The sequence below is a fragment of the Numida meleagris genome, chromosome 14 (genome assembly GCF_002078875.1).
Source record: "Numida meleagris isolate 19003 breed g44 Domestic line chromosome 14, NumMel1.0, whole genome shotgun sequence".
In the NCBI taxonomy this organism is placed as follows: domain Eukaryota; kingdom Metazoa; phylum Chordata; class Aves; order Galliformes; family Numididae; genus Numida; species Numida meleagris.
Genome location: NC_034422.1, coordinates 2,517,418 through 2,544,723, shown reverse-complemented (window position 1 = coordinate 2,544,723; position 27,306 = coordinate 2,517,418). Strand labels below are relative to the sequence as shown.

General features: G+C 42.1%; 1 protein-coding gene across 5 annotated transcripts in view; it reads right to left on the bottom strand.

The window, feature by feature from the left end:
• Positions 1 to 27,306, bottom strand: part of GALNT9 (polypeptide N-acetylgalactosaminyltransferase 9) — a 375,903-nt gene that overhangs the window by 63,155 nt on the left and 285,442 nt on the right. For all 5 annotated transcript variants that reach the window (XM_021412958.1, XM_021412960.1, XM_021412961.1 and 2 more), the window contains 3 exons: positions 17,858 to 18,024; positions 15,636 to 15,810; positions 6,172 to 6,369 (listed from right to left, as the gene is read on the bottom strand). In XM_021412958.1, coding sequence (XP_021268633.1) covers positions 6,172 to 6,369; positions 15,636 to 15,810; positions 17,858 to 18,024 — 540 coding nt within the window. The remainder of the gene's footprint in view (positions 1 to 6,171; positions 6,370 to 15,635; positions 15,811 to 17,857; positions 18,025 to 27,306) is intronic.

Below are 27,306 nucleotides of genomic sequence, written 5' to 3'. Positions count from 1 at the left end.
AAAAGTATGGTGTGACCAAAGAAAGAAAATGCAGTAGCCCTGAAAATAAATAAGCTTTTGAGGATTAAGGTATTTCTTAAGCTTTACCCATGACAAAAAGGGAAGGGAGTGGGGAGAAGCAGCACAAGCCACTATCTTCATTTGCTTTCTAATGCGCATAAAGCTAAGAACAGACTTCACTGGGTGAATGCTAGAGCATCACTGCTTTGCAAAATAGAGCTACAAGTTTGGGATTAGACCCACTTTCTTTCCAGCTCCCTAAAAAAATCCTCCAGAGGCTGCTCCTTAAAGCAGTAGGATGCTCCCTTGAGGATGCTCCCCTTCGTTCCTAATGAGGAGCGGAACGTGTAGGCTTTGCAGACTGCTCTCAGGTGCTGCAATCTCTCTCCCCGTGAGATGGATTTTTGCAGCTGCCAGCTCTGTCCATTAAAATACCAACCTGTTAATTGAATGGGGATGGGAAATACATTTTGGATGCAACTACATAATCATCACTCACAGACAAATGCCACCGAGGACTGCCTTTGCAACTCCCACCCTCTCTTCTAGGTTTTATTTTTTCTCATTTGATATATGCAAATAGGCAGACTCCACAAGCCCTCATGGCATATTCTGAAAAAAAAATGTTTTCAGGAATGAGCAACAATAGCTGTGCAATGGCAGAAGGAATGATATCCCGCTCATCAGAGACACAAGTTAAAACAGTTTCACCGTCAGTGTTATCTCCACTTAAATTTGGCTTCCCATAGACACTGCACATCTGCACCTCAGCTTGGCTCCCTCCCCAGAAGCTGAACAAGAGTGTGATCAGTGCATGGAAAGCTGGCCATAATAAGCCTGAGGCTTTGCCCCAGTCACATCCTGATGCAATGGAAGAAACTGCCCAGGAAGCACAACGCTGAGTTTTCTGAACAGTGCATGTCAACACTTCTATCAGGTTCAAGCAGAGTTTGGGACATTTCATCCTCATCTAGCCCGGGCCCTTAACTTTCCCGTGCTTTGACTGATCCAATTGTAAACTAAGTGTAATATGATTGCACAGCCCAGTGAGCCAGTAACAGTGCTGGGACTCGGGAGACCTCAACTCTGCTCCCATCTCTGTCATTCATTTGATCTTCAGCAGATCACCTCCCCTGCCTCTGTTTCTCGATCTGTGAAGCACAAATAATACTGGGTAAAAGTTTCAGATCTGCCTTAGCAGCTTAAAAGCCTGACATTCAGTTATAAATGCACTTCAAGTTTTATTTCATACTGGACTGCAGTGTAACACTGCCATATTGCAAACACCTTTAAAAAACCTGCCCCTCCTAAAGCATGAGACCCTTGCTTGGCTGTCGCCACCCGGTTCCTCTGATATCTAAAAAATCCAATATATCTACTACTTTCAAAACAGCGCATCTGGCGCTCTCCTGGAAAGTCAGCAATGAATATATGAGCAAAAACAACTGTGTTAGCACATCCTAAGCATTGCTCACCCCCCAAGGGGTGGCAAATGAGAAGGTGCCTGCCCTTTGCACTTCACGGCTGCAAAGTAAAATAGATTAACTCACATCACAGATGCTTCCTACAAAAGGACCTTTTTCCTTAAGTCAAGGACTTTGTAGTAAAACAGTGACATTTTTAGAAGGAAAGTATCACAGAATAGCAATTGGATGTGTATTATTTATTAGCTAACCTCAAAAGGTATTGAGAGAATTAATTGATCGGTGGAATATGCTCTCACAGAACTGAAGATATTATAAGCTCCAATTATAATCAACAGCAGCACTAAAAAGTTAACAAAGGAAACATATTAAAATGGCTTTTGCAGCTAAAATCTTAAAATGCAGCACAGAATAGCATGATTTCACACTGCTGAAAGATACAGCGTGCTGCTACCAGAGCAGGGGCACCGTGCGGCCAGGAGCAGCGCTGCTGTGGGGTGGCTACCACAGACAGGGTGCATTGGCCAGAAATTCAGGTTCCTCAGCAGCACCTCAACCCTGGCCCGGCAGATAGGTCGAGGAGCCTATATAAGCATTTAGTTTTACACATCATGCCTTTTGCAATAAAAGAGTCACACCAGGCCATAGGAACACAACTCAAGGATAGATTTGGTGTTCAGGAGCTGCAGGAAAAAAACTGTCAAGCTTAATGAAGGGAAGGTATGTTAACTCCTTTGGAAAGAAACAGCACTGGAAAATAAAGCAACCCAGAAAGCTTGGCTAGGAAAAGCAGGGCAGTAAGGATGCAGAATAACATTCTGGGGGCCTGCAGGAGTAGAGTTTACGGAACAGGCAGGATGCCCATCAGACACCTAAAGGTGGCTGCATCACCATCGGGGTGACGGACCGGCACAAGGTCTGACTGCATGTGAGATGGGCACACAGGCTGCAGCCAAAGCAGGCAGCCTCTGGGCATGTCAGGTGCTCATCTGCACCCATGTGTGAGACACACATGCCTTCTGGAGTGGCTGACTCAGTGCGCGCATACACACACTTCTTGCAGTACCAAGCTATGGCATATTAGAGCAGTAAGTGAGAACATATGCAACAATGAAATGCACCACTGCTGCGGAAGGAAGATAAAGCAGAAAGCTGTGCAACGCTCGGCTGAGGGAGGCTGATTAATGACTCCAGTGTTGGTGGCTGCTGATCATGAAATCAAACAGAGCGGTCCATCAAAATCGCAGCAGACGAGGGAAGACGAGCCAGACAGAGCTCAGGAGAAAAGGCACCTTCCTTGCTGTTCCAAAATGCAGCATTATCTTTTGTATGCAGAAAAAATCCAGCCTGTTTCAATGCATAGTCAAATTCATTAGAAACCCTCTGAAACAGGATCCTTTGTTACACAGTTTGTTGCCAGATGATAAGGACGTTTTTGGGCAGTGTGTTCTCAGGAACACAAATGGAAAATGACGTGATGGACACAGCATGTCAAAATAACCATCCTCATTTAAATCTTCACGTTAGAGACATCTCACATCCTAAATGTCAAACATGCAAAATGGATTGCCCACAGAAGCTGAATTGGGAAACATCAATTGCTCCAAACTTCAGACTGTTAGCACAGGGGAAGAAAAGGAACTGACTGAACTGCAGCAGAAATCTTTACAAAATCTGACGCTTTATTCTTGCTACTCCTTTACTGCTGTTTGCACTTCAAGGCCACATCCCTTTTGTCACTTGGACTACAGCAGCTGGGCTCTGATCCTCGCTGATACCAGGACACATATATTCCACTGAAAATCTTTGGTCCCTTGGGAGACCCAGGAGTAAGTATCCAGTTATGCCAAACACAAAACCAATCACAGTGCTACTAGTTGTTAGCCTTTTCTTCTACAGAACACACTGAATCGCAAAACAAACCCCCTGTTTGAAAAGACAGCGTAAAAGGAAGCCTTAGGAGGGACGGTGTCAGCAAGGGCTGAATGAACGTGCAGTTTTTCTGTTCATGAACAGCCTTAAGAAAGCATTGAAAAGAGATGTGGATCTAAACACCACCACTGTGGATCAGTTTGCATGCCCTGAAAACCGGACATAGTTGCAGTTCACCATGTGGAATGCTGGTTAGAAAACTAACCCTGTAGCAAACTTAAGGAGATTCCGAGAAAGTCTGCTCACTTTTCTGATCTCCCCTTGCTTTTGAAAACACACCTTACATTTTTACAGTTAGTAACTTGGTATCAAGCGTGCCTTCAAATTTCAGTTCTTAGTGCAGACTTCCTGATCCTTTTCATCAATAGCATTCACACGTTCCCTCTTTTCATCACCATAATTACAGTGGCATCTAATTTAAAAGCCACAAAATTGCATTGTATGTCTATAGGCCAGCATAACACAACAGCACAGCCAAATGCTTTAGCAAATCCATCCATCAGAAATCAGTGCAGCGTGACTATCAAGCGGAAGCCCCACTCTCCTACATCGCTGCCTTCAAAGCACATGTTCCCAGGGAGCCATGTAAGTGTTCACGGTTCAACATTGATGTCTCTGCATTTTAGGGCATGTAATTCATAATTTGCAGAGAGGTGCTTCTGTATCCAGAACATCTCAGTGCTGCTGGTACACGTCTGCAAGGGCCGGGCGCTCTCCTCCTCATGCTGCTCGTCTCATCTCCCTCAGTGCAGTTTATGCACTGTTGAACCGCAGGGTTTCTGCTCAGAATAAAATCACAGCTCTCGAGAGCCAGCTGCTTACATGCATCAGATTTCAATACTACTCGATGCCTTGAGTTCTTGAACTTTATTTGGTCCAACTCAGCGCCAGTGTAACTCTGGTAAGTACTTGAACACACACCTGAGGAAAGCCTTGGTAAATCGAGGCACTATTGCTGAAAGAAAACTAACTCTTGTCCCAGCAACACAGGGATGGCATTCCTTAATCTCCATTAGAAAGATTGATAGCTGAATTTCCAGAAATACTTTTCAGAATTCCTTACTTTAGTGAGTGCACTAGCTACCCCTGCTACAAAACTTGTCCAAGGAACTTGCTGAGGTTTAACTTTAACCTTTTGGCTCAGTCTTATCTGATATTTGATTATGTTTCTCCAAAACAGAAGAGACTCAAATATGGAACAACTGATGTGAAAATTAATACAGTGATTTCACATATAAACTGGAAGTAATGAAGTGTGCAAAATCTTCTGGGAATAAAAGACTGAAACCCTGATTTCAGGACTGAAAGCTTTGGCTGATTAATTTTTCTTCTTCAATATCTATTTCTCAGAGCTGAGTGAAATAGACAGAGAACGCCTGCGCTTTTAAAACAATGACGGGAGTACAGGGCATGTTATCCAGGAAAACTGATTTTCTAAGTAATTACTTTCCTGCTTATTGAGGTTTCAAGCTGAGCGAAGGGTCAGTGCTGAAGGACTGTGCTGTGCTGTGATAAGTAAGGTCAGTGTTTCTGTATATCTGTTTTGGAGTTGCAGGGCTGAGAATGAACCTAACAGCAACTTGCAACACTTGCTCAAATATGGATCGAAATACTTTTTGTATGAGGGTGAGACCCTGTGAGATGGTCCCACCCAACCAATCATTTAGAAATGTGAGCAGCTCATCTGTGTCCTAACGCTCCTACAAGACCACTAGGGTCCTTCCAGTTGGATCCGTTGTTTGAGGTTGCTTGGATGGACTGGGAACAGACATCCCAGGACCTGACAACTCAGGCTCCACGCTGAAGGGAGGTTACATCATCTTTCCTGCCACAGCCTACACTGAGACCATATGATAGAGTTTTAGCTCATTTTAGGGTGGAGCTGATATACACCAGGATGAAGATGCTTCAAAGAAGGTAGTTTGCATCCTTCCTAGGAAAGTTCAAAGACAAGGCAGAGAAACCCAGAGTAAAATCTTTTTTATCATTTATTTCAGCAGTTGCTAAAAAGGTACCCTTCACCCAGCACGGCACTTTTTAGAGGAGCTGTGAGACAAGCATCTGCACCAGAAAAGAAAGGTTGGATGTGAATTTTCAAAAGAAGAGGAAAGAAAGACTCATTCTCACCGGTTCTCGCTTTCCCCTGTAACTTCAACAATTCTCAAAATGACTGTGACAATTCCTGAATCGGTATTTCCTTAGCAAATTTCATTTCTGTAAGGGAAAATGTTACCTTACAGAGAAAATAAAATGTCACTTTGCTTATATGGTCTGGTTTCATTTAAAAATCCATCCAGTGGGAAAACTCCTAACATGCACAAAGTTCTCCAAAAAAAGAGCAACTCTCCAACGAGACCAGGCTAACACGTCTCCCACTAGTGCTGCTGGGAAGCTCTGATTTGGGCTGATGTCCAAGAATGCTGCCTACAGACCCAAAGTGAAGACAGTCTCCTTGCAATCACATTAAAAATACCTTCATTATTCACACATACAATGTTTATCTGACTCACTACTCATGCCAGGGCCCATCTGGAAAATAAATGCATACATGAAAAAGATCCTGCTATCCTAGTAAGGGCCACAGAGTAAACCTGAATCACATTTTCACAACTAGAGCACAGCACCTGTATGCACATTGTGGTGCAGCTCTGAAATGTCACACATGCATTCCCAGCTTTGCAGACCCATCCATTTTCCTCAGTTTCATTTTGCTACCCCTGCACAAAGCCTCCAGCCTTGCTTCACTTAAATTGCCCCTTGGCAGACAGCTGAGATGGAGACATTGTTAGCACAAAGTGACAGCGCGTAGATTTACCTGATAGGAGCCGACTCGTCCCCTTTATCGAGCCAGTCCTGTGGTGGGATGATGTACATGCACCAGAGGCCCCAGTTGTAGCCATGGGCTGCATTGGCGTATTGCTGCACTTCAAAAGTGTTGTACTTGATGTTGTCAATTGCTGGCAAGATGATCCTCTTTCTATCTTCTTTGATCCGGGTAAGCGCAGGTTCCACCCTGAGAATAATAAAAACAGCAAAACGTTTTGCAGCCATTCAGTTATCCCGGGCCCCTCTTTGCAGTCTGATAAAAGAACGTTCTCTAATACTGAGAGCAGTAACCCAGTGAGATGGCAGACCATAACACAGCATGGCAAGATTAAATGCGGGTCACTGTCACAGAGGAAAGAGGCTGAGGTTTGGCATGGCATTACTCACATAGTAATACAGCCTCACACAAACTGTTGCCCCTATGGAGCCGTACCACTTTGTGTTTAACAACACAAGATTTACCAAAGACTTATTCTTATGCCTGGGGAACACTATTTCAGTTTGCAGTGGGCAAGTGTTGAGAGTCACCATGACCAGAGTAACAATTAACAGTCCCCTAACGTCTACAGCACCAGGATGCCTCTTGCTGATGAGACATAAGAACAAAATGCAGAACAGAGAATGAATCTGAAGGTTACTCAAAGATTTAAATCTTGTTTTTGAAGGACTGACTCCATCAGACCTTGAATGACAAACAAGGCTGTATTGTGTCTTCTAAAACCTAGCTGGTGATGAGAAGGTTTCAATAGCCAGATGGTGCAAAAGCAGCAACCTGCAGGAAATGTGCCATCATTTCAAAAGGCTTTAACACATCAGTGTGCTTTCAGCAGAAGCTGTACCCCAAAGTGTTTCGGGAACCACTTGCTTCTGACCGAGGTAGTCTGAAATTGCTAAGAAGTTCGAGAGAAACTGATCCTAAAATGCAACAGACATACATAAGGGTGGAAAGCACTTCTTAAAGCGGCATTAGAGAGAGCCATCAGTTCATTCTTTTGTAACTGTTTCCCCTTGAAAGAAACTTTGAAGATTTTGCAGAGCTCTCACGTGTACCTTCTCTAAGGGAAAGGGGGCTTGCTGCCATTCACAGAGGCAGTAGGAGCTGAGCACTGATCTTTTCTCTTTACACTTTTGTTGTTGCTTAAAGGCCAACCATTCTCCCATGCTTTCAAGTTGGTTGTTTTATGTTCTGTTATCTTCTATTTTGTTTGTTACCATGTATTTTCTTGTGTAGACTAAAAGAAAGGGACAAGTTATGAAATTAACTCAACCTCCATTTCCCTTCTGCATTGCCGCAGTCTGAACTATCACAAATTTTCTGATCTCATCTGTTAGAAGATAGCATTTTCTCTGAACTCAGGTATGGCGAAAATATTCCTCTTTTGAGCACACTGACTGCTTATGTGAGATCACGCTCTTGTTTTACCCCTCCCCAGGGGTGCAGTGCATTGTTCCTTGTGCCAGTCTGTAAAGTCTTGAGGCCGCACACATGCACCCCCATACAGAGCCAATATGACCTGCCAAATCAGGCTAAGCAGCTTTGACTATTAATAAGAGATTATAGTTATGAGATTAACTGCTTTAAAACCCAGTGTGTGTCCACCAGAAAAACTCTTGTAACTCCAATAAATAAGGAAAGAATGCAAAAAAGATGAATCTAGTTTGTTCTTTCCATAATGCTGTCTATGTTCATCAGCCTAGAGGCAGATGCCAACCAGACACTTTTCTCCCATCACTCATCGTGTGCCACCATGCATGGCTGTGTAAACCCTCACTCCTAATACCAACAGGAAGCTCTCTCACTCCCTTCTAGCCCCTGAAAGAAAGGCTTTCAAAATACCAAACATCATCATCAGTGACAGGCCACTAATAAACTGGCAGAGGCATCCTCCTCTTTGCAGCTGTGGGGAGAAAAATTATCTGCGCAGCACTTGGAGCAGGAGCCTCGTTACAAAACTGACTGGTTCCCTTGCAAACCGACCAACACTGCAGCAGCTTTGGGCATTGCCCTGGACCCACTTCTGAAGCTCTTGGACACTGCTTTAGCAGATTTGGTGTAGAAGAGATATCACAAGGTAGAGGGATTACATCTTCCAGAGAGCAGAGTCACCAATGGGATGGGAGAATCCAGTTCAGAGTTCTCTGTTACTCGGCAAAACTCAAAATGGAGTGACTTCTCAGCTAACATTGTACACCTGCAAGATTTCTTAGCTTGTCTTGCCCAGTCAGGGATGACAGAAATAGTTAGGGGGTATTCAAACACCAAGCCTTAGAGCATCTCAAAGGGACCTACAAGAACACTCAGATCCCAGGTTCTGTCAATGCCCTTTGTGCCACCAACACTTTTTGCGCTGTTCTACTTGCCATGATCCATAGGCAATGGCCAGCCTGTCTAATGAAGTACTACTACAAGCTTCAACAGGAAAGGATAATAGACTGTGTTTACATTGCTTATCATAGGTAATTCACAAAATACGAGTCTCTTTATAGTGCTGTTCATTGCCAGTGAAGTCCAGCCTTGGAACAGCTCTGCTGTACTCAGCAGACTTGCAAGATAGCTTTGTGTCTGTAGGCCGAGCCGCACTGTCATCAAATCCTTTCTCAAACTTGCTGGTAATTCTGGCTTTGTCTAACTGATTAAGGTTTTTGGAAGGATTATGATTAAATATTTCCCAGAAATTTCTAATTTCTTTTCCTTATTTTAAGCTGCTACATTATTATGTGGATTTACTCATCCCCTTTACAGACACCAAAGTTCATTTATTTTCTTTCCTCATGCTTTGTCGTCTCCACTGTACATCTGGAGATGTCAGGTGCTCCTGGCAACTTCAGGAGAAAAAGGACTGAGTGGAAGAGGTTGCTGAAGCCCACGTGGGCTCACCATGCTGTGCTGATGAGCTGCAATATGGAGCTGGAATGTTTCCTTCCCACATGGCCACTGCTGGCAGTGAGGCAGGATTCAGCTCTGCCTGATTAGGTAAGCCAGATGTGAATTTTGAGATTCATCCCTATTTTTCACAGATGCAAAAAATACTAGGTTCCTAGCTCGTATCAAGATATAGGAACAGAGTAGCAAGTACAAGTTATAATAATAACAAGATTAACAAGTTATTTACGGGAGCAAGAGTAAAAATTCTTCCAGGCACATTCATAGACATGATAGATTTCAGTAAATTAAATATAATCACAAGATTAAACTTTCTAGGTAGTACCTTGCCTCATACAGCTTTGTGGGTTTTTTTCCTTCTACCACCTTATGAAAAACAAGCAGACAGTTTGGGCTAGAATTTGAGTGACAAGGAAGTTCCTCCCTTCTATCCCCACTAAAAGAATATATTTGTCAGTGGTGTCCTCCCACTCTGAATATATTGCTAGTGAATGGATAAAGTCAGAAGAGATAAGACAGTAAATTTAACTCTCTTATAGACTCTGCCAAGCTAATGGCTATTTTCACTTGTGTTTTATTTCTCTGAAGCAGCTCCTGAAATACAGTAGCACATTGTAAACGTCTCATTCCCAGGACTAGTCCGGCAACTAACAGTGCGTGATTGAAACTCCGGAGAGCCTATGGCTCTACCCTAATTTTGGTGGGCTTCCCACAAGCACAGGGACATGCTGGTAGGAGCACCCACAGCAGGTGTTCTGGTAAGCGGCTCCTTGCAGAAACTGCCCTGGGGGATTTGTGGCAAGAATCTGATCAGGAGCAAAATCACAACAAAGGGATGTGTTGATACCACAGTTTAGCATTTCTCTAATTACAGCACACACACGTCATGTTCTTGCCTACCAGTGAGAAAACTGGAGGGCCAAGTATGGAATTTCCAAGGTACTGAGCACCCACATTGACTTGTATGGGAGCTCCAGCAATGCCGGGGCTGTGTAAATGCTCCTGAGATAAATATTAGAGTTAGATAAAGCACTGGAAGGCAGAATTTAACCCTCAGTTTATAGTAAGTCTGTGAGAAGATTGAGAGCAAAGGTCATACTGCGATCATACTCACTTCCCTAATCCCATTGTAAGTCTTCCTCTGAAAATATCTTCATTCTCTCTTTAACACTGGGCCAAAGCAGAGGAGCTCAAACCACAGGAGACTTCAGGGCAAACAAAAATTGTATGCTATCTTGCATCCTTATCAGATTGTCAGAGTTCGTGCCAATAGGGAAGTCTGATTTTTTACAGTGCTTAAAAGAACAGCTTCTTCCAGATAAAAGAAATGGGTGAAAACAAGTTAGTAATGAGCTCCTCAGCACACACCATTATGTAATTCTCCCCTTAAATATGTAAAGCCACCTACTGACTTCAAGCAGACTTTTTAAAACGAACATAGGAATAATAAGTGCACGTGATCTAAGAGAAGAAACCACAAGCACGCCACAGCCAGATCTGCTGCTGCACAACTCTTCTGCTCACGGAACTTCACAGCTTCCGAGAAGCTTTGCCAACCTGCGTTACCCAGGGAGCAGACCCAGAACACCTCTCAGTTCTTTAAGTAGAATGATTCTAATAGGCATTCCACAGTTAATCATTTTCCCTTCTTTTTTTCCCCCTAAATGGCACTTTTTATGAATTTGTCCAAAACCACCAAAACCAAACCCTTTCATAAATAGCATGAATTGTGCCGGGGAGGCTTTCCCCTGAATTCTACCCCTGTCCTCAGTAGGTATCTGAATATCTTGGTCTCTGGGTTGTTTTGAGATAAACTTGCTTTTTTTTTGTACTCTCAGGATTCCCTTTTCTTCTTGCAAGGACTCCTCCTTGAGTCCTCGTCTGACATTAAATGAAAGACAAAATGGTCTCATCTGTTAGATTTTGTGGCTCAATAGGTTTAACACTTTATTTTACTCTGGCTGTACCACTGTCACGTAGCATGAAGTAAAAACTTAAAAGAGAAATATAAGAAAAAAAGCTGTGTAAGCTGAAAGCTTATTTTGCATGTGATTTTATACGCCACCTCAGATTTTACTGACAATATACATTTATCAGATGCAGACAAGCAGATTTAAAGACATACATAATTCTCCACTGAGGCCATCTGAAGAATATTTCACGCAGAATTCCTTTCCTGTAAATAAGTGTTCAGAGAACTACAAAAAATGAATATATATCATAATGAATGTATACATATATCATACTGCCTTCCTCAATCTCAAAGAGGAGGGGAAATTACTCATCTGTTCTACCTGACATCTCTATCAGCATCCCTGTGTGCCCCCGGGGGTGCAGACCTGCAGCCCACAGCCAGAGTGGAGCCAGTGCAGCTCAGTGCCTGCTGGACAGTAAAGATCAGCTGCTTGGCTGCCAAACCTGAACAGCTCTTCTCAGCACCGCTGAAAAGCAATGAGTATGCTTCAGTGAGCATTCCAGGTTGCTTAGGTAGATGAATCGTTGAAGTTGCTTTTCTTATGTGTTCTCTGTATGCAAACTGGCGCTGCCCCAAGAATGTGGAAGGCCCACATGACATATGCTGCATGCTGCCCTCTTTACTCAGATAATATTAGTTTGTTTTTTCTATCTGAAATATATATTCCATTTGGTTACCAAATTGAACCTCATCTTTGAGGAGGAAAAACTCCTTCAACAAAGACACAGCCTTTCCTTTGCATTTGCATAAATAGAACTTCCTTCTCAAGTCAAACTCAGCTTGTTATCAGGGATGCTGCAATGGAGCATGGCCTGATCAGCAGTGATAAGTGTGAATCCTCCAGAGGGGCTGCACAGAAGGACTGCAAACAATTCCACCCTCGGCTTCAGTGCTTCTCTCACTAGAAGGAAAGAGTCACCCATGCCCTGCAGGCCCCCAAAGAGCCACATGAGCTCAGTTGGGACAGGCGGGACAGGGAGCTTACCTGCTGGTCGAGTTTGGCTTCCAATGCACCACACAAAAACATCAAGAAGGGAACTTTCATGGGGAGCAAAGTTCTTGTTTCTTTGTCCTACAAATGTGTAACCATGTCTCCACTATCAAGCAGTTGGGATAACCAAAGCCAAAAGTAGGAGATTAGCAGGAAAGCAACTTCCTTTTTCATTACACAGTTTCTCAAGAATCCACTGCTTAAGGCCTCTACAGTCAATTGCAGTGTATATTACAGTATGAAATAGTATCTGCAAGGGGCTATCTGTAGACCTGGCATCTTGATCTTCAGCTCTTATTCTTAGTATCTTAAAATCCCCATTTTCTATCTTTTTAAAACACTGACAACTTCAGGGATAATCTATAATGATGGGCTGTGTCTAGCACAGACAGATGGATACTGAGCTTATATTTCAGGTCTTCTTTCTCATGTCAGGCTGCCTCTGTCTCTCTGGTATATTGAAATTTTTTGATGAAATGCTCTTACTCCACTGCTTCCTTATTGAAACTCCCCCTTTGTCTGACAAAATTTTAATTACTACAGTACTTCATATCTCCATTCAGTCCTCCAATACTACTTCCGTGATACGTGCAAAAGCAAGTCCTAAGCTAGAAAGCAAGTATAATACTCTGTCATTATGTCTTCTTTTATGGCTCCTAGCATCCTCTTTATGGCTGCTAATATATTGTGGTCTCTGCCTTTCACTTACTGACTTCTGCCCTCCTCTCAATGTGCCCCTTTTCTCACCGACAGAATTAACACCCCATTTCTGCTATCTCTTCTTTCCTGCTCCCAGATATAATGCAGTGAAGTTCTTTCCTCCTTGTCATATAATTCTTTCCCATCTCTCAAAGACAGGAGTCTGTATAATGTTCTACATCTTCTGCAATATAATTAGCAGCCAGGATGCAATTGTCTGTGCTCAGTGTTACTTGTGTAGTGCTTCATGCACAGTGGGTGGACCTGACACAAAAGTGAGAGCAGGAATGCTGAAATCTGCAGCAGAATGAAAGGAAGATCAAACAATACAAGCTTAAATATGTCTTCAGACATGAATGTGCAGCTTTCCTGGGAGATGTTTTTTGTGAAAACTGTAGTATCTGCCTTTCCAGTAAACTGCTACACACTGGCCTCCTCCCATGCTTCCATTCCTCTCCACTCCTGCTGTCACAGCAGCAATATTAGCTCTCACTACCAAAAGCATTTAGGGGAACAGGTCAGTAGAAACTCCGCTCTGTGCTAACACATTTCAACACCTGAGAAGCAAATAAGCAGCAATTAAGCACAGTAAAATAAATAATTCAAGTTAATTTGACCTGCCAGTTGTAGAGTATTTTTTAAATATCCTACCAGATTGTATTTCAGTTTAGAAGAAGTGTCCCTAGAGAGTTACGCTGTGAGAGCAGCCTTTAAGTGCTATAGCGTGATCCAAGGCAAGAGCTCACCCATAATGGGGTGACTATTGTTTAAAGAAAAGATGTAGGTTTTTTATTGTCAAAGTTCTGCATATTTCATGAGAAAAGGATGAAGTCCTTCTCTGATTCCCTATGAATTTATCTGCCAGCTGATTAGGCAGGTGAAGCAGCCACAGAATGGAAGACTAAAATTACACTGCAGGTAACTGACTGTTAGATGGAACACAAACCAAACAGAAAGTTAACGCTCTTTTCTGTGGTAAAGGAATTGGCTGGCTTTTAATTGCCTCACAAATAATCCATAGGCAGCTTTGAGTGGGAGTAATCCATGTGGCCACTGAATACATGAATACACTTGGTAAACAGGGGAAAATATTCACACAGGATAAGATTTAGCAGGAGAATAGGACACTAATGCTTTAACCAGCTACTCCCTCCTGACTACCAAGTTGGTCGAGATCTTGAGTGGGGGTATTGGTGACCTGGTGGGAAAAAATAAAGCAACCCAGAGGGGAAACCTTCCAGTCTCTCCTAGCAAAGAGGAGATGAGATGAAAAGTGAAATGACAGGAAACACATGATCCATGATGGGCAGAATTAAAACTAGGAGGAAACAGATAGGACGAGGATTAAGATGGCTGTCAGCATCCCCAAAGAACAGGGGAAATACTACAAAGGAACATGTTGAGCCTCCACATGCAACTCAAACAAGGGGATATATTACATTTCTGGTATGCATTTGCTATTCTCATCCATCTTCTGCAGCTACTCCAGAAGCCAAGTGGTCTCAAAGCAGCTGCACAGACTGGCTCAGTACTATTATTGAGACTTGTTGAAAGGAGAGTACACCAGGGAGAATGCAGTAAACACAAACACTTTTTATCTTGGATATACACACATACTCATTTACTGAGTAGTCCATGAACTTGCTACGCTGATTTCAACTCTTTCTGACATTAATGCAAAGTAAGCATTAAAAAAAAATCAGCAAACACAGCCAAAAGCAACCACGAAATCTTTTTATGCTTACTGACACCACTGCTGAGTTTCTCTAGGTAGAGTACATCAATAAGATATCAATGTCCTTTACAAAATGGGTAACAAAATTCCCTGCAAGGCTCAGAACCTGCAGCTCCAGACAGAGTAAGTGCTAGGAGCGTGCTCTCCCCAGCACCAGGCTTCAGCCTTTGGTTCTGTCCAGTAGCTGATATTATTCTAAATAAACTTTTGCAATGTTTTCAAAGACCCACCTGCCTTAAAAGTAAATCAACAAATAAACCTATTAAGCTTCTAAAAAAATAACTATGGCTTCTATTATAGTCTCTGATGGGGGAAAAAAAACAGGTGCACTACAAAACTGACTTTATTCCATCTTCCATTCATGAACATATAAAAATAAACACTCCTTTGCAATTAAGTTGCTCTCTGGATGCAAGTACAGCTAATTTTAGTTTTAATTTGGGGATCTCTCTCAGAACTGCAGAGTATAATCAGCTCCACCATAACCCTCCATCATCATTATCAAATACCAGACTCTCTTTGGAAAATACACATTTTACACACTGGAGGTCCCAGTGCTCCTTTTTCAGCTGACTGCGTAATCAGTTCCTTCAGGTCCTAGTCCAGGTTCTAGTAATGTCAAATATTTGCCACTAAGTGGTGCTGCAAAGACTTACTCCATCTGCAGATCTGGTCCATGAAGATCGAATCGGTGCTAACCACAGCTAATACCTCTGCTTTCCAAAACGGAGAGGATGAGGAAAGGCACACTAATTTCAAGTCCCATTAAAAACACAGAAAATATTTCAAAAAAAAGCAGTTGAAAGCATGCATCTGCCTTGAGCACAGAGCCTCCTTAATGGCATGTCCACATTTGCCTGCTTCAGAGGCTTTGCATTCATTTCAGTTTAAATTACTTCTCTCTCCGCTAAGCTGTACTAGAGAAGGGACAAACGCTTTTCTTATGAACCTTGCAACCACTGCAGAAGACTGTTGGCAATACTGCAATAATCACAGATATTATTCAAACGTAATTGCTAATGTGAAAACACAAGCCTGTAGTTGTCTCATCCATGCAGTTCTCCAGCTCCCCTGTTGAGGAGTGAATCTCTTTCACGGCCTTCGAGACCCAGGGCAAACTGTAATAGCATGGTATTCCCCACTCCCTGTGCAAACAGCCAAGGACTTACCAGCCAATGTTGAATTCAACGTGAGCGTCAAAGAACCCAACAACAGGAGAGGTTGCAGCTTTCCAGCCTTGGATTCTGGCTCGAATCAGTCCTTCTCGTTTGTTATTGCGCACTATTTTCACCAGACCTGGGTATCTTTTATTGACATACTGGTCCAGGTTAAATTTGAGCTCAACTGTGGGGAAAAAAAAAAATAATAACCCACAAACATTCAGAATGAGATAACACAGCCTTGCAATGTATGCTTCACTTTGATTTATTCTGCAACAAGTCCTTAGTCACTTTCACAGATACAAAGCAAGTACCACAGCCGTGGGATGGAGCAATTCCAGAGACACCAGCTCAGAAATATCCTTTACACATCAAAGCATTCACTGTTAGACTTGCAAAGGTTGAGTATGGCATGAAGGATTTGAGTATTGTTTTGAAGAGCTGGTTTGTCTAAATATTTTTAAATAATTACTGTTCTAATTCTCTGATGATTTGCATTAGGTTGCAAGTGGCCCCTGGTGGAATAATTCTGAACTTGGGGTGGAGTAACATGGGAGTTATTGGTGATTTTTTGGTGGCCTGATTTATGCTATTTCTTATTGAATTAGAAAAATAACCTCAATGGTTTTTGGGTCAAGACTTAATTCAGATCAGAATTAATTTCCTTTCATTCTAAGTTTTACCTTAAATAGAATTAATATTATGTGATACCAGGCTTCTTCTCTGTCAAGCTAAATGGATCCTGAAGATTTCAAATAGACTTTTTTTCATTTTCATGCATTCAACCACAGATAGAGCTGAACTCGTTCACTCCTTCATTTCAACAGGCTTACAAACAGGCAAATTACTAAAATGGTCACTGTATTTTTTTAAAATCAATTTAGTTTGGTAATTCGTTTGCACCACAGCTTACTCATAACGAGGCTTTTACTCAAATATATTTATTAGGAAAACTAGTAGAAGCTTCCACAGCATCAGAAGCCTCATTCTTCTGATCTATGTTACACAGTAGAATCATTACCATCCAAATAAAAGACCTGATAAATCTCCAGTTATCTAGAAGAATGACAGAGAAAAGCCATATAAAAGTTCACTGAGAAACAATGAGTCCAATTCTCTTCTGCATTATGCTGACTGAAACACTTTGTAATCTCATGTAATTACTCCATAGGTTACACTGCAGTAACTGAAAGCAGAATTGGACAAAAGGTTTCTTAAAACTATTTGTTCTGGGGCTTATTTTTGTTTTAGTGATTTGTTCTTTTGAACATCCTTTCTACCTGGGCATCTTGAAGAAGAACAGCAACTAAAAACTGAAAGATTTAAAGTTCTTGAGCTGTGGAGGAAATGATCAACTTGAGCTTTTTTTTTTTTTTTTAAGAAGGATTTAGAAGCTGCAACAGTTCTAGAAGTCTCAAATATAACAATTTAAAACACAACAATATTGCTGATCATCTGTACCCTAAAGGCAATTCCAACCCATTCTATAAAATGTATCGATCAATAGCACCCTACATGTTCACCAAGATTCTGAGTATTGATGGCTCTAACTGAGGTGCTATTTTCACATTAAGAAGTTACATGACCTGAAAGTCACACGCACTGTACCCATTCTATTCTTGCATTTGCAAAGTCTAGTTTATTTCCTACCAAGAAAGAAAAGAAAAAAATCAGACTCACAAGCTGTGTAAACTTGTGCAAATTGTGAAGCAGCAAAGTGTGTTTCCATGTGAAATAAACTATTTTCAAGGAGAAGCTGTGACTTCACATTCCTCTGGAAACAGAACTTAAATTTTTGGTCTACTGATATTGATATTGCTCTGGATCTGCAAATTTGGAGAAAAGTTTTGTTTCTATATAGAGATTGCCTATACAAATGTCATTAATTCTATGAGGATTCCAACAAAGTCAACGGGGTTTAACCACATAGTATTTATTTCTTATATAAATAGTTAATATTTACTGACAGCTTTGTGCAAGTGGCTCAGTGAATCATCTCCTCATCAAACACAAACTCTTGGAAATTCTGTCTTCGGGGGAAGTACATTAACTTACACCAACTTATGGTCTGCCCTATTAGCCATTAATCCGTGCTTGTGAGCATTTATCAGTGGCTGTTCAGCTCCTTGAGCTGTTTAAATACAGACTGACTCAACAACTTTTTGATTTGTATTTCATGTTCACAAATGACACAAGATATAGAACTGGGAGGAAAGGTTATATGTGTTCACCGTTGTCACTGTTGTCATCCACCAGAATGATCTCTTTGAGCAAATGTGATGGGGTGTGATTCACAACACTGTGCACGGAGCGCAGGATGACAGACAGTGCCTCGTTAACAAATATAAAGACCACAGAGATTTGGGGCAGGTCATCTGGGTAGGTCATCTGCTTGCACCTGAAGAGAAGAAAAGAACAATTAAAACCCAAGCAGCCAATGGGAGGCAAAATACACTGCAGAATGTCCTCTCATCCTCCATTGCTCTCCAGCATGTAGGGGTTTACAGGCTTTCTTATTTCTGACATCAAATGAAGACAGGGTAAAAACTGAAAAGAAGCAACATGGCTAGGAGCAGCTTTTTACCAACCAGGTGAAAAGCAAAGCCTATCTGCATGTATATACGTTTTTAATGGATCTCAGCCTCTGGAAGGTGAGAAACATCTCTTGAAAAACAGAAGAGTATCAAAGGTTTTGCTCATAAATATCCTGGAGAAAGCCCACAACACCACAGCTTGCTTGTGCTCCAAGGGCACCCACCAGAAAGTCTGCTGTTAACCCATGATTAGAATTCATACTTTTAAAACTTAGGACCTACTGAAGCAAACCTTGCCCAAACAAAGAGCACTTGCATCACTTTCTGATTCTGTAGCTTGTTCAGCAGTAACAACCACATGGTGCTTGTTGAACAGGCAAGCACCTACTGAAGTATTCACTAAATGAATTTGCTCCACCTCAGTATGCAGCTATTCCCACTTATGCATGTTGTCATAGATAACAGTCCATGCACCTCTGCAACGCCGCACTGCCTAATTTTAGGAGAATTCTCTCCCTCTAGCATAAAGGCCAACTATAAAAAATCACCTACATGTTCTCACAGTCAAAAGCCATTCTGAATTACCATAGTGATTTCTGAACCTGCTCTCTAGAATACTGCTAATTGCATCACTGGAAATGACTTTTCCTGCTCTTATCAAACTTTCTGACCTCTTGCTCATTACTTTGGCATAATGATCACTCTTTCCCTCCACCACCAGCAGCCATGGGGGTGGAGAGAGTGACAACCACTTGACTGTTGGATCACCTTTGGAAATCTGTCATGAATTCTAGTAAAGTGCAATTATTTATAATTCCTACCCATTCCTGCACTATTTGCACAGAGACCTGATGACTTGTCATTGATTACATGGCTACCACAGCTACTAACAGACAGCTCACTTCGTGGCCTGTACCGCTGAGAGGACCTCTGTGTAGAACTTCAGGCTAGGCTGCATTCCTACACAATCTAAATATGCACCTGGAAGAAGGACAAAGATTTACAGGAGGTGTGAACACTCTGACACAGACTCCTTTCTGAATTTCTCTTTGAGCGTGATTTTCCTCTTGACCACACCAACATACCAAAGACGTCCATTAAGAATACTTCAGTAACACGAAAGAGCCACCAGCTAAAAGCAGGGATCTTGCAAGATTTCCCCTGATGAGGGACATCTTTGATCTGACAGCAATTTGCTTCAGAGCTTCACTTATATCAGCAGGACACAGCAAATTGCATTCCCGTAAATCAGGCTGGTACCCAAGGGGTGGGTGTGCTGGCAGTGGAGCAAGGCAGAGGGCAGTCCTGCATGGGGACCCAGAGCCAGAAGGAAAGAGGAAAAGCAAAGGAATCGTATAGCTGAGAGCTGCAGAGGGCAAGGAGGCTGTGGCTGAGGAGGAGAAAGTGCAGCGAGAATGAGGGGGCAGCCAAAGCAGCACTTGCAGCGTAGAGTGACAAGCAATTGAAGGGAAGGGAAGATGAACACAACCATCAGAGGCAGAGAGGCATGGGTAGATGGACCAAAGTATTTTGTCTAGGAAAAGACTGGAACCACTGGAATAGCACAAGGCCTCAATGATTTAGGCTGGGCTTCGTTTGTCTTCTGAACAAGAAATTTTGCTGAGCCTTTCTGGAGTAAGAAGTGTTTCTTTTCCTAGTAAGTGCACTGGAACACTTGGTGTGGAACACCCAGCCACACTGGATACTTTTGATAAAAGGCTGTTTCGAATTTATCCCTCCTGAGCTAAATCATTCCCACCATTTCTCACTGCAGTCTTTCTTCTGTCCTCCCCTTTTTCTGTTAGCAGGACATAACTGAAAACTGCATTATGTTTCTGTCTGGAAAGTTCTCCAACCATTACACTTTTGAATATTTCAAGTAACCCTGCTACAGCAGGAAAATCTAGATGGGCCAAGGCAAACCTCAGAACTTAGCAGTGGTTTAAATGCTGCCATAGTTTTACTTATTACAGCAAGATGAAGAGCAGCAAAAGCAGCTGTCTGCCTGGGTAAACTTTTCAAACTACAGCAATGATTTAGGAGTTCATTTCCTGAACACTTCCAGTCAACCTTGAACTCCCAACTCCTCAAGTCACTTCAGAAAATGAGATGGATGTGCTGAGGTAGTCAGGAGAAAGCACTGGTCTACCAGCAAACACTTCTTATAATGTTTGAGAGCACCAGCAATCCCAGTCCAGGGACTTTTTCTTAAAAATCAGTGGGTGCTTAAGTGCATTGTTGGATTGTTGCCCAAGTGCTTTCCAACGTATTCTGTAATTAGGTACCAGCTGCGGCAATTTACAGTTAATACTTCCTTCATTTCAAGAAACTCTAACCAGCAATTGACACTATGAGCCAAACAGTGACATTAGCAAGTCACAATCAAAGATGCTCGGCTATCAAAGCACAGCCACGCTCACTGTACACTTACAGCCCCTTGGCAGCTTCACTGTGGCTGGATGCCGACAACAAACCGAGAGCACTGCATGGAGAACCGAATCATTTCAGTGTCAGGAAGATACGTGAAGTCCTCCTTGGTGCAGCCCTTGGTTTTGGCCTCAGAGCGTGGCAGAGATGTCCCGGGAAAAAAATAAGGCCACAACCAGTCCACTTACATATAACAGCAAAGGACATCCTCTCACAAAATGGTTGGAGCAGCAGCCTGGAGATGGAGGGAAAGCATCAGAACTGAAGAAATCACCCATTTCTGGCAGCCCTGCTGCCAAGCCCAGCACTCTGCCAGGAGAGGAGCAGCATGCTGCCATGCCCTCTGTTTCTCTATACTTGGTCTGATCACATTAGGTACTGTGGCTATCAGATGAGGGAGGACAATTACAGTACTGAAAAAAATTAACCAGCACTACTGATTTAACCATCACTACTGATTTGGGGGAGAACAGACAGCATAAGTTCGACCTATTTATCAGTTAACAAAAGTCTAAGCTGGCCAGGCACAGATCATGTTTAATGTTCTCATGATGTTAAATTGCAGTTGTAAGCCGTCTCAGTGCACATCAGCAAAGAACTTGAGCCTCGCACAAAGAGTAGTGTCTCTCCAGGGCAGATGAACACACTGTAGAGAAGCACACCACTGGATGCATTTAGGACTGGTGGTTCCAAACAAAGGCTGATGATGCCATGGCTAATCATTTCTATGGACCAGCCGAGGATGGATTAGATCTGATATGTGAAACAGCCCTTCAGGCACCTTTCATACAACACGCTAAGCATCAAACCTAAGGCGTGCTGCTGTTGTCTTGGGAAGAGTCTTTGAGAGTTCTTGCTCTACACTGGCTACTGCAGAGCCTGGCTGGAAACCCAGAGGTATTTCCTTTGCACATGACAGAGAGCTTGATGTCAGATCATTTCTCTCTACCCCGGAGATGGTATCCACTCATTCTTTCCTTTGCATTGAACCAGCTCCTTAAATGAACATTTCCGAGCCAGCCCCCTGAGCCCAACGCGAGCATTGTCTGTGCGGGCACAAGAAAAGAGGAAAGGCTCTTCAGCATGGAAACAGAGCCTTGGAAATAAATCATGTACTAACACAAAAAGGGTCATAGATTAGAAACAGGGACAACGAGAAAACAAAAGCTGAACAGCAGCCTGCTCATGATAGCCTGTGAGCTTGTAGGCAGAAAAGAGAAAGAAATTCTCTTTTGTCTGAGCCTTCATTGCCCAGTCGCTGTATTTTTTCTACTTGTATCTGATCCAACAGAAATATGTGCCCTCTCTTTATGCTGCTCTTACAGTCCAATTGAGTTGCACTATTTTTTGTGAGCAGCTGACACTGCTGTGCTGGTAGTTCAGTGGATTACCAAGGAAAGGAATTCCTACTCTCTTTCTCCAGCTTTCTCTCCTGTCTGTATACTTGCTAACACCAAAAATGAGTTTTGCTTGCAAATCTTAATATACTGAGTTTAGAAATGGATTAGGCAATACATTTAGAGATTTCTGACAGCTTTACCCTTCAGGAAGAAATGCAAACAAAATTAAAGCTGCTTCATGAATCTTTAAAGTATTTAATACAAGACATGTTTTTCCAATGAACCACTGGGATGGAAATGATTGTGGGTTTCTCTCCTTCACAAACTTGATTGGGCATGCAGAAATCTCCTCTGCAGTTCTGGCACAAAAAAAGCCTCAACATGCTCCATGCCCTGAGAGCTGCAGGATGGTCTGTGTTCATGTTTTAAAGCCACAGAAGGCAAACAGGGGGTCCACGGATACATGACCAATGAAAAAACAAAGATAAATATTAAAAAATATAATTGAACCCCTGTTAATTAGTGCCGGCAAATGCTACTTTTGAACATCGGGTCAACGTGTATTTTGAATCCAGTTAAAGCAAAGGCTCAGATTACTCTCACGTACAAGGTTACCTTTTAGTACCTTAGTGCTTCTCTGATTTAGTAACCATGGACAATTTACAACAGCTAAATCAGTAAATTTAAAGGCTAGTTCAATGCCTCCTTTATTTCTCCAGAAATCTGCTGAGCTTTTGCAGCTAGTGCTAGGTGTAATAGTAACTTTCCAGGTTCAGAAATAAACTATCATTACTTTTTTGTTTGATGCTGACAAAACAGTGAAAATTTGACACGTTGCAAATATCTCCCTCCCCAGCATGAGACTCAGCTGCTGAGTTCATGAGACTGACCAGTCCAAGGCAAAAGGCAGTGACAGGCTACAGAACTGATTAGCTCCATGGGTCGTGAATCTGTCAGGCAGAGGGCTCCAACTCCTTCCTCATTAATTCTCCCTCCCAAAAGAAGGTGTTAACTGCGTAATGCCACAACATTCTTTTTCTGTTGAGGATGGATTTTTCTCCTCTATCCCAAAGAAAGAAAAATAAATAGTAAATGGCTGGGTCCAAGGCCTGCTCTTACTTTCTCTTCCTGTTTTGCAGCTTAAGGATGGCACTGCAAGAATTAACATAAATACAGCTGAACAAGGAAGCAGGGGCAGAACGCTAATACTCCACATGTCTTGAGAGAAGAGGGCCGCTGTAATTACAAGTCAGGTAAAAAGAGAAGCCACAGCTGCCTTCAGAAAAAGCCAAGAAAATCTGGTAAGGTGATCAGTGCTTTTTCACCATGGCTACCCCTTCCCAAGCCATCCCTCCCCAGCGTTCCAGTTATGGAATGGCCTTCACTTTGATTTATCATACAGAAAGAACATCAACAGCTTTTCCGTCTTCCTGAATTTATTTGGGGAAGCACAGATGCAAGATATAGTGCAATTCTGGTCGGTGCTGTAAGCTTGCTAGTCTAGGCAGCTCCATCAAAGGGTTTGGGGACAGAACGTTTTCCCTCCCTTGAGTGACAGCTAAATAAATTGGCACAGTTTTACCTCCACCTCTGCAAGCACTATGACACTCCTGTACACCAGTATTTGGACATTGGCATTAACACTGACTTATTGTACCCATCAAATTTTAGGAATCTCCTTAACTGTTCTTCTGTACAAACTGTCTGTTCCTCATCCCACAGTACTTCAGTGCTTCATACTACAGGGGAGTCAAGGCAAGTCTACTAAAACAATTTGTCTGGTACACAGTGATACTGATGACAATTTTCAGGGTTACAATTAACAGATCTTACATCTATCCCATGTGGTAAGAGTTCCTAGCAGCAATTTCCTCTTGCCTCCTTGATGCTCTTTTCCTTATTCTGCACCCCAAAGTCTAACCATCACCCACACTCATTAGGAAAAAAAATATCAGGCCAAATCCTTGCTCCTGTGCTAATCACCTTATCAAAGAAAATTGTCCTTTAATATCGATCAGAAACAACTAGTGGAAGAAAAAGATAACATATTTTCTGTTACTTATCCACAAGTTCTTACCAACCACTCTCCGAAGCTCGCTTGGCATTGCTATGGTTGGAACCAATTTGTCCAGATGAACCGCAGCTTTACCACAATGTGCTGCGTACAACTTTAACAAAAAGTCTTTCAACAGGTATCATGTTCCTAAATGTAACCTGGCAGAAGAACTGCAGTCTGTATAGGCTGATTAACCTATGCTGCATTAAATCAATGCCAAAATAACTACCATGCCTTATCACACTGATGCCACTTGCAGTAGAGCCAGGAGTTTCCCGGACCATTAACCCTTACATTCAGGATTGTTAGACCCCTCAAGATTAGCTGCCACACACATCAAGTGAGAGACTCTGTATTTCAGTGAGATATTTCTGGCTTTCCTTGGGGAAATAATATCATAAACATGTCAGCATGTCTAATAAACATACTGATTTATATATCTATCAATGCTATAAACTAGTTCCAATGGCTTTTAAAACAAGCACCTTTATTAACACAGAAATGGGTAAAAGTGCAAGTTCCTTCTGTAGCATTTGCCTTTTTTTTTGGTAATAACTTGAATCGCCAATATGTTTGAAATACCATCTGTAAGAAACCTCCACCCTACCCCCCAGTGTGCCCATTCAGACCTGCCCATGGCTGGATGCATGCTGCATCACAAAGCATCAGGCTGATTGCAGATTAATGGAGAAGCTGGAATCTGCTTTCCAGTGCTCTTCAAAACTCCCCAAAGAAAATTTATTCTCAATGTGACTTTATTTTTAATGGTACTAAGCATATTTAAAGACGACTCCCATCTCAATTTCAAGTCACATGTATTCTGCTTTTAGATTATTTATTAGACACTAACAGCTTTTTTAGGTTCTCAAGATTTCTGACAGATTCTGGTCCTTTTTCCCACTGGATATTTAGCTTGCAGCCTTTGTAAGTAAAAACTAGAGAAGTGTTGCCCACACAGTGGTGGACTTACAAAGTTCTGAAGACTGGAGATGTCTTTGAACTTGAAGCTCAACTGGAATATGAACATCTTTGAACCCAAAGAAATTACGCTAAATAAAGGCAAAACCAAAGGAACTTTTCCAGTTCACAATAACAGTTATTTGATGCCAAGTTCTTATCAGCAGAATATATTCAAGAAATCATTACCTTTTGCAGGACTTTTTCAAACTGAATTCTGGGAACTACACTCTCTATGTAGGAGACGGAACATACTTTCACCTCAGTGCTTCACCAAAACTAAGACCTGACTCCTACCACCCAGGGTCCTTCCACCCCAGTCAGCGATATGGGGCGATATATGGCTCTTCAGCTGCATTTCTGATGGCCCAGATACGCAAAAGCGGACTGCACATCCTAAGACACCACCTTCTATGGCAATGTCTCACCCATCACACTTCAAGCTAATGACATATGTAAGAAAAAAAAAAACAACCGAGGAGATAAAATCAAAAAAATAATTTTCAATAAATGATGTATAAGAGTAAAGTCACTATTTTCTATTTGCACAGAAGCATTTGCCATATCCTTGAAGCTGTTTGTTACTCAGATAATGATATGCAAATATGGAAAGTTACCCTTGACTATTAAAAAATTGCTGCAAGTATCTCATGCTAAAAACGCAAGGTAGTTCCATTTAGTTCTGACTATCTCAATCCCTCAGCCGGTGCTCTCAGCGCTGGACAGAGGCTGAGTATCACTGTTATCTAGAAATGTAGGGCAATAAAAAAGTTTTCAAGGTAACTGCTGCAGAGCTCTTCACGGATTTCATTACAGGTTTGCTGTCACGTTGCAGTGTGGTGGTAAGGAGGAGGATAGAGGAATGCAATCATTTTCCGCTATTACTTCAGCTAACAATGTTTTTTATGGTCTCGGGAGGACATACAACAATGTTTGGCAAACAATCTCTTCTTTAATGGGCTCCAGTGTTTTTCACAGGAGACCAGCTTTAATCTCTGGTCAAATCCAGTTATGCAGCAGAATGTTTCTTTATATCTATGTACAAATACAGGATGGTTGAAGGAGTAAACAGCCAAACAGAAGGTCGGTCATAAACGGAGCAAACCCATCCCTCACTGCCTGCTGAACGTGTTCTGAGCAGCTCTTAATGCTGCCCTGCCCCAGCAGCCACGATGCCAGTGGTGACCCCGAAAGGCAGCGCTTCCCCAGACATCTCGGCGCATCGAGGTGATGCAGGAGCCTATTTGATTAACAAGCGATGGCCTTGAAATGTTTAAGCAGTAGTCACAGGGTTTTTCCTCTTGCTTTAAATAGATCAGTTTCTATCAGAATGAAAACGGACCCAAGTTTATGGTATGTGGGAAGAATTATGGTTCAAACAGAGCAGTGTTCCAAGAACAAATGCATAAAGAACATTGATTTAGCACTGAAAATGGGAGTATTAAATCCATGATGTTTAGATGCTTTATATGAGATTGAGCAGAGAACCTGGCAGCAGTCACAGCATGTTTATGAAAAGGCATGGCAGGCAGGCAGGGAGGACAAATGAAGGTGCACGTGCCATGTACATTTCTCCCACCAGAGAGAGGTAGGAAACTGCCCAACAAACTGCACCTCTTTAACAGTAGATGATGGAGCACATGTGGAGAGCTCAATGGACTCGGGAGCAGGACCCCGCAGATTAAATCACGGGGCAAGCAGCTTTGTGAAAACCTCACAGCAGCTGGATACTGAAGTGCTGATGGGACTTTACTCCTCTTTACATCTTTCTCAGTGACACTGCAGGATTGTTCTTCGATTATTATAACGACTTTGCAAAATATCCCATTCAAACAAAGCAGTTAAGCATGCCTCATCTTCACTGGGTTACTCATACACTTATAACTAGGAACATATTTAAGTGTTTCATTGGACTGGAGCCTAATCGCACTTTTATTGCTTTTGTTTAAATTAAAGGCTAGCTAGAGGTGAGCAGCACAGTATTCAACTATTTCATGCCTTCAGAAGTTAAATGTTAAGAAGAGTTTCTTACCCTCTAATCATTTCAAGCACTTCAGAAAATTTGCATTTGATTCCATTTTTGTTACATTTAGAAATAAAAACATTAAAAAAAAAATCCAATGACGTTTGCTGTCTAGCATGAAACTGATATCTAGGGTATACGCTTCATAACAGCAAAACAGTTTAACATATAGGGAACTTTTAATTTTATGAGCTCTTACCCCAATTCAGAAGAAAAGCAGTTCAGTGTGTGCTTTCTCTTCACTTTGGCTGACAGAAATCAGGCACCTGTCCTAGACCAGGCAATGAACTTGGGTGTGACTTTGAATATTTGACCAGGCCAGGTACAAGTGCTTGGCTTTTCG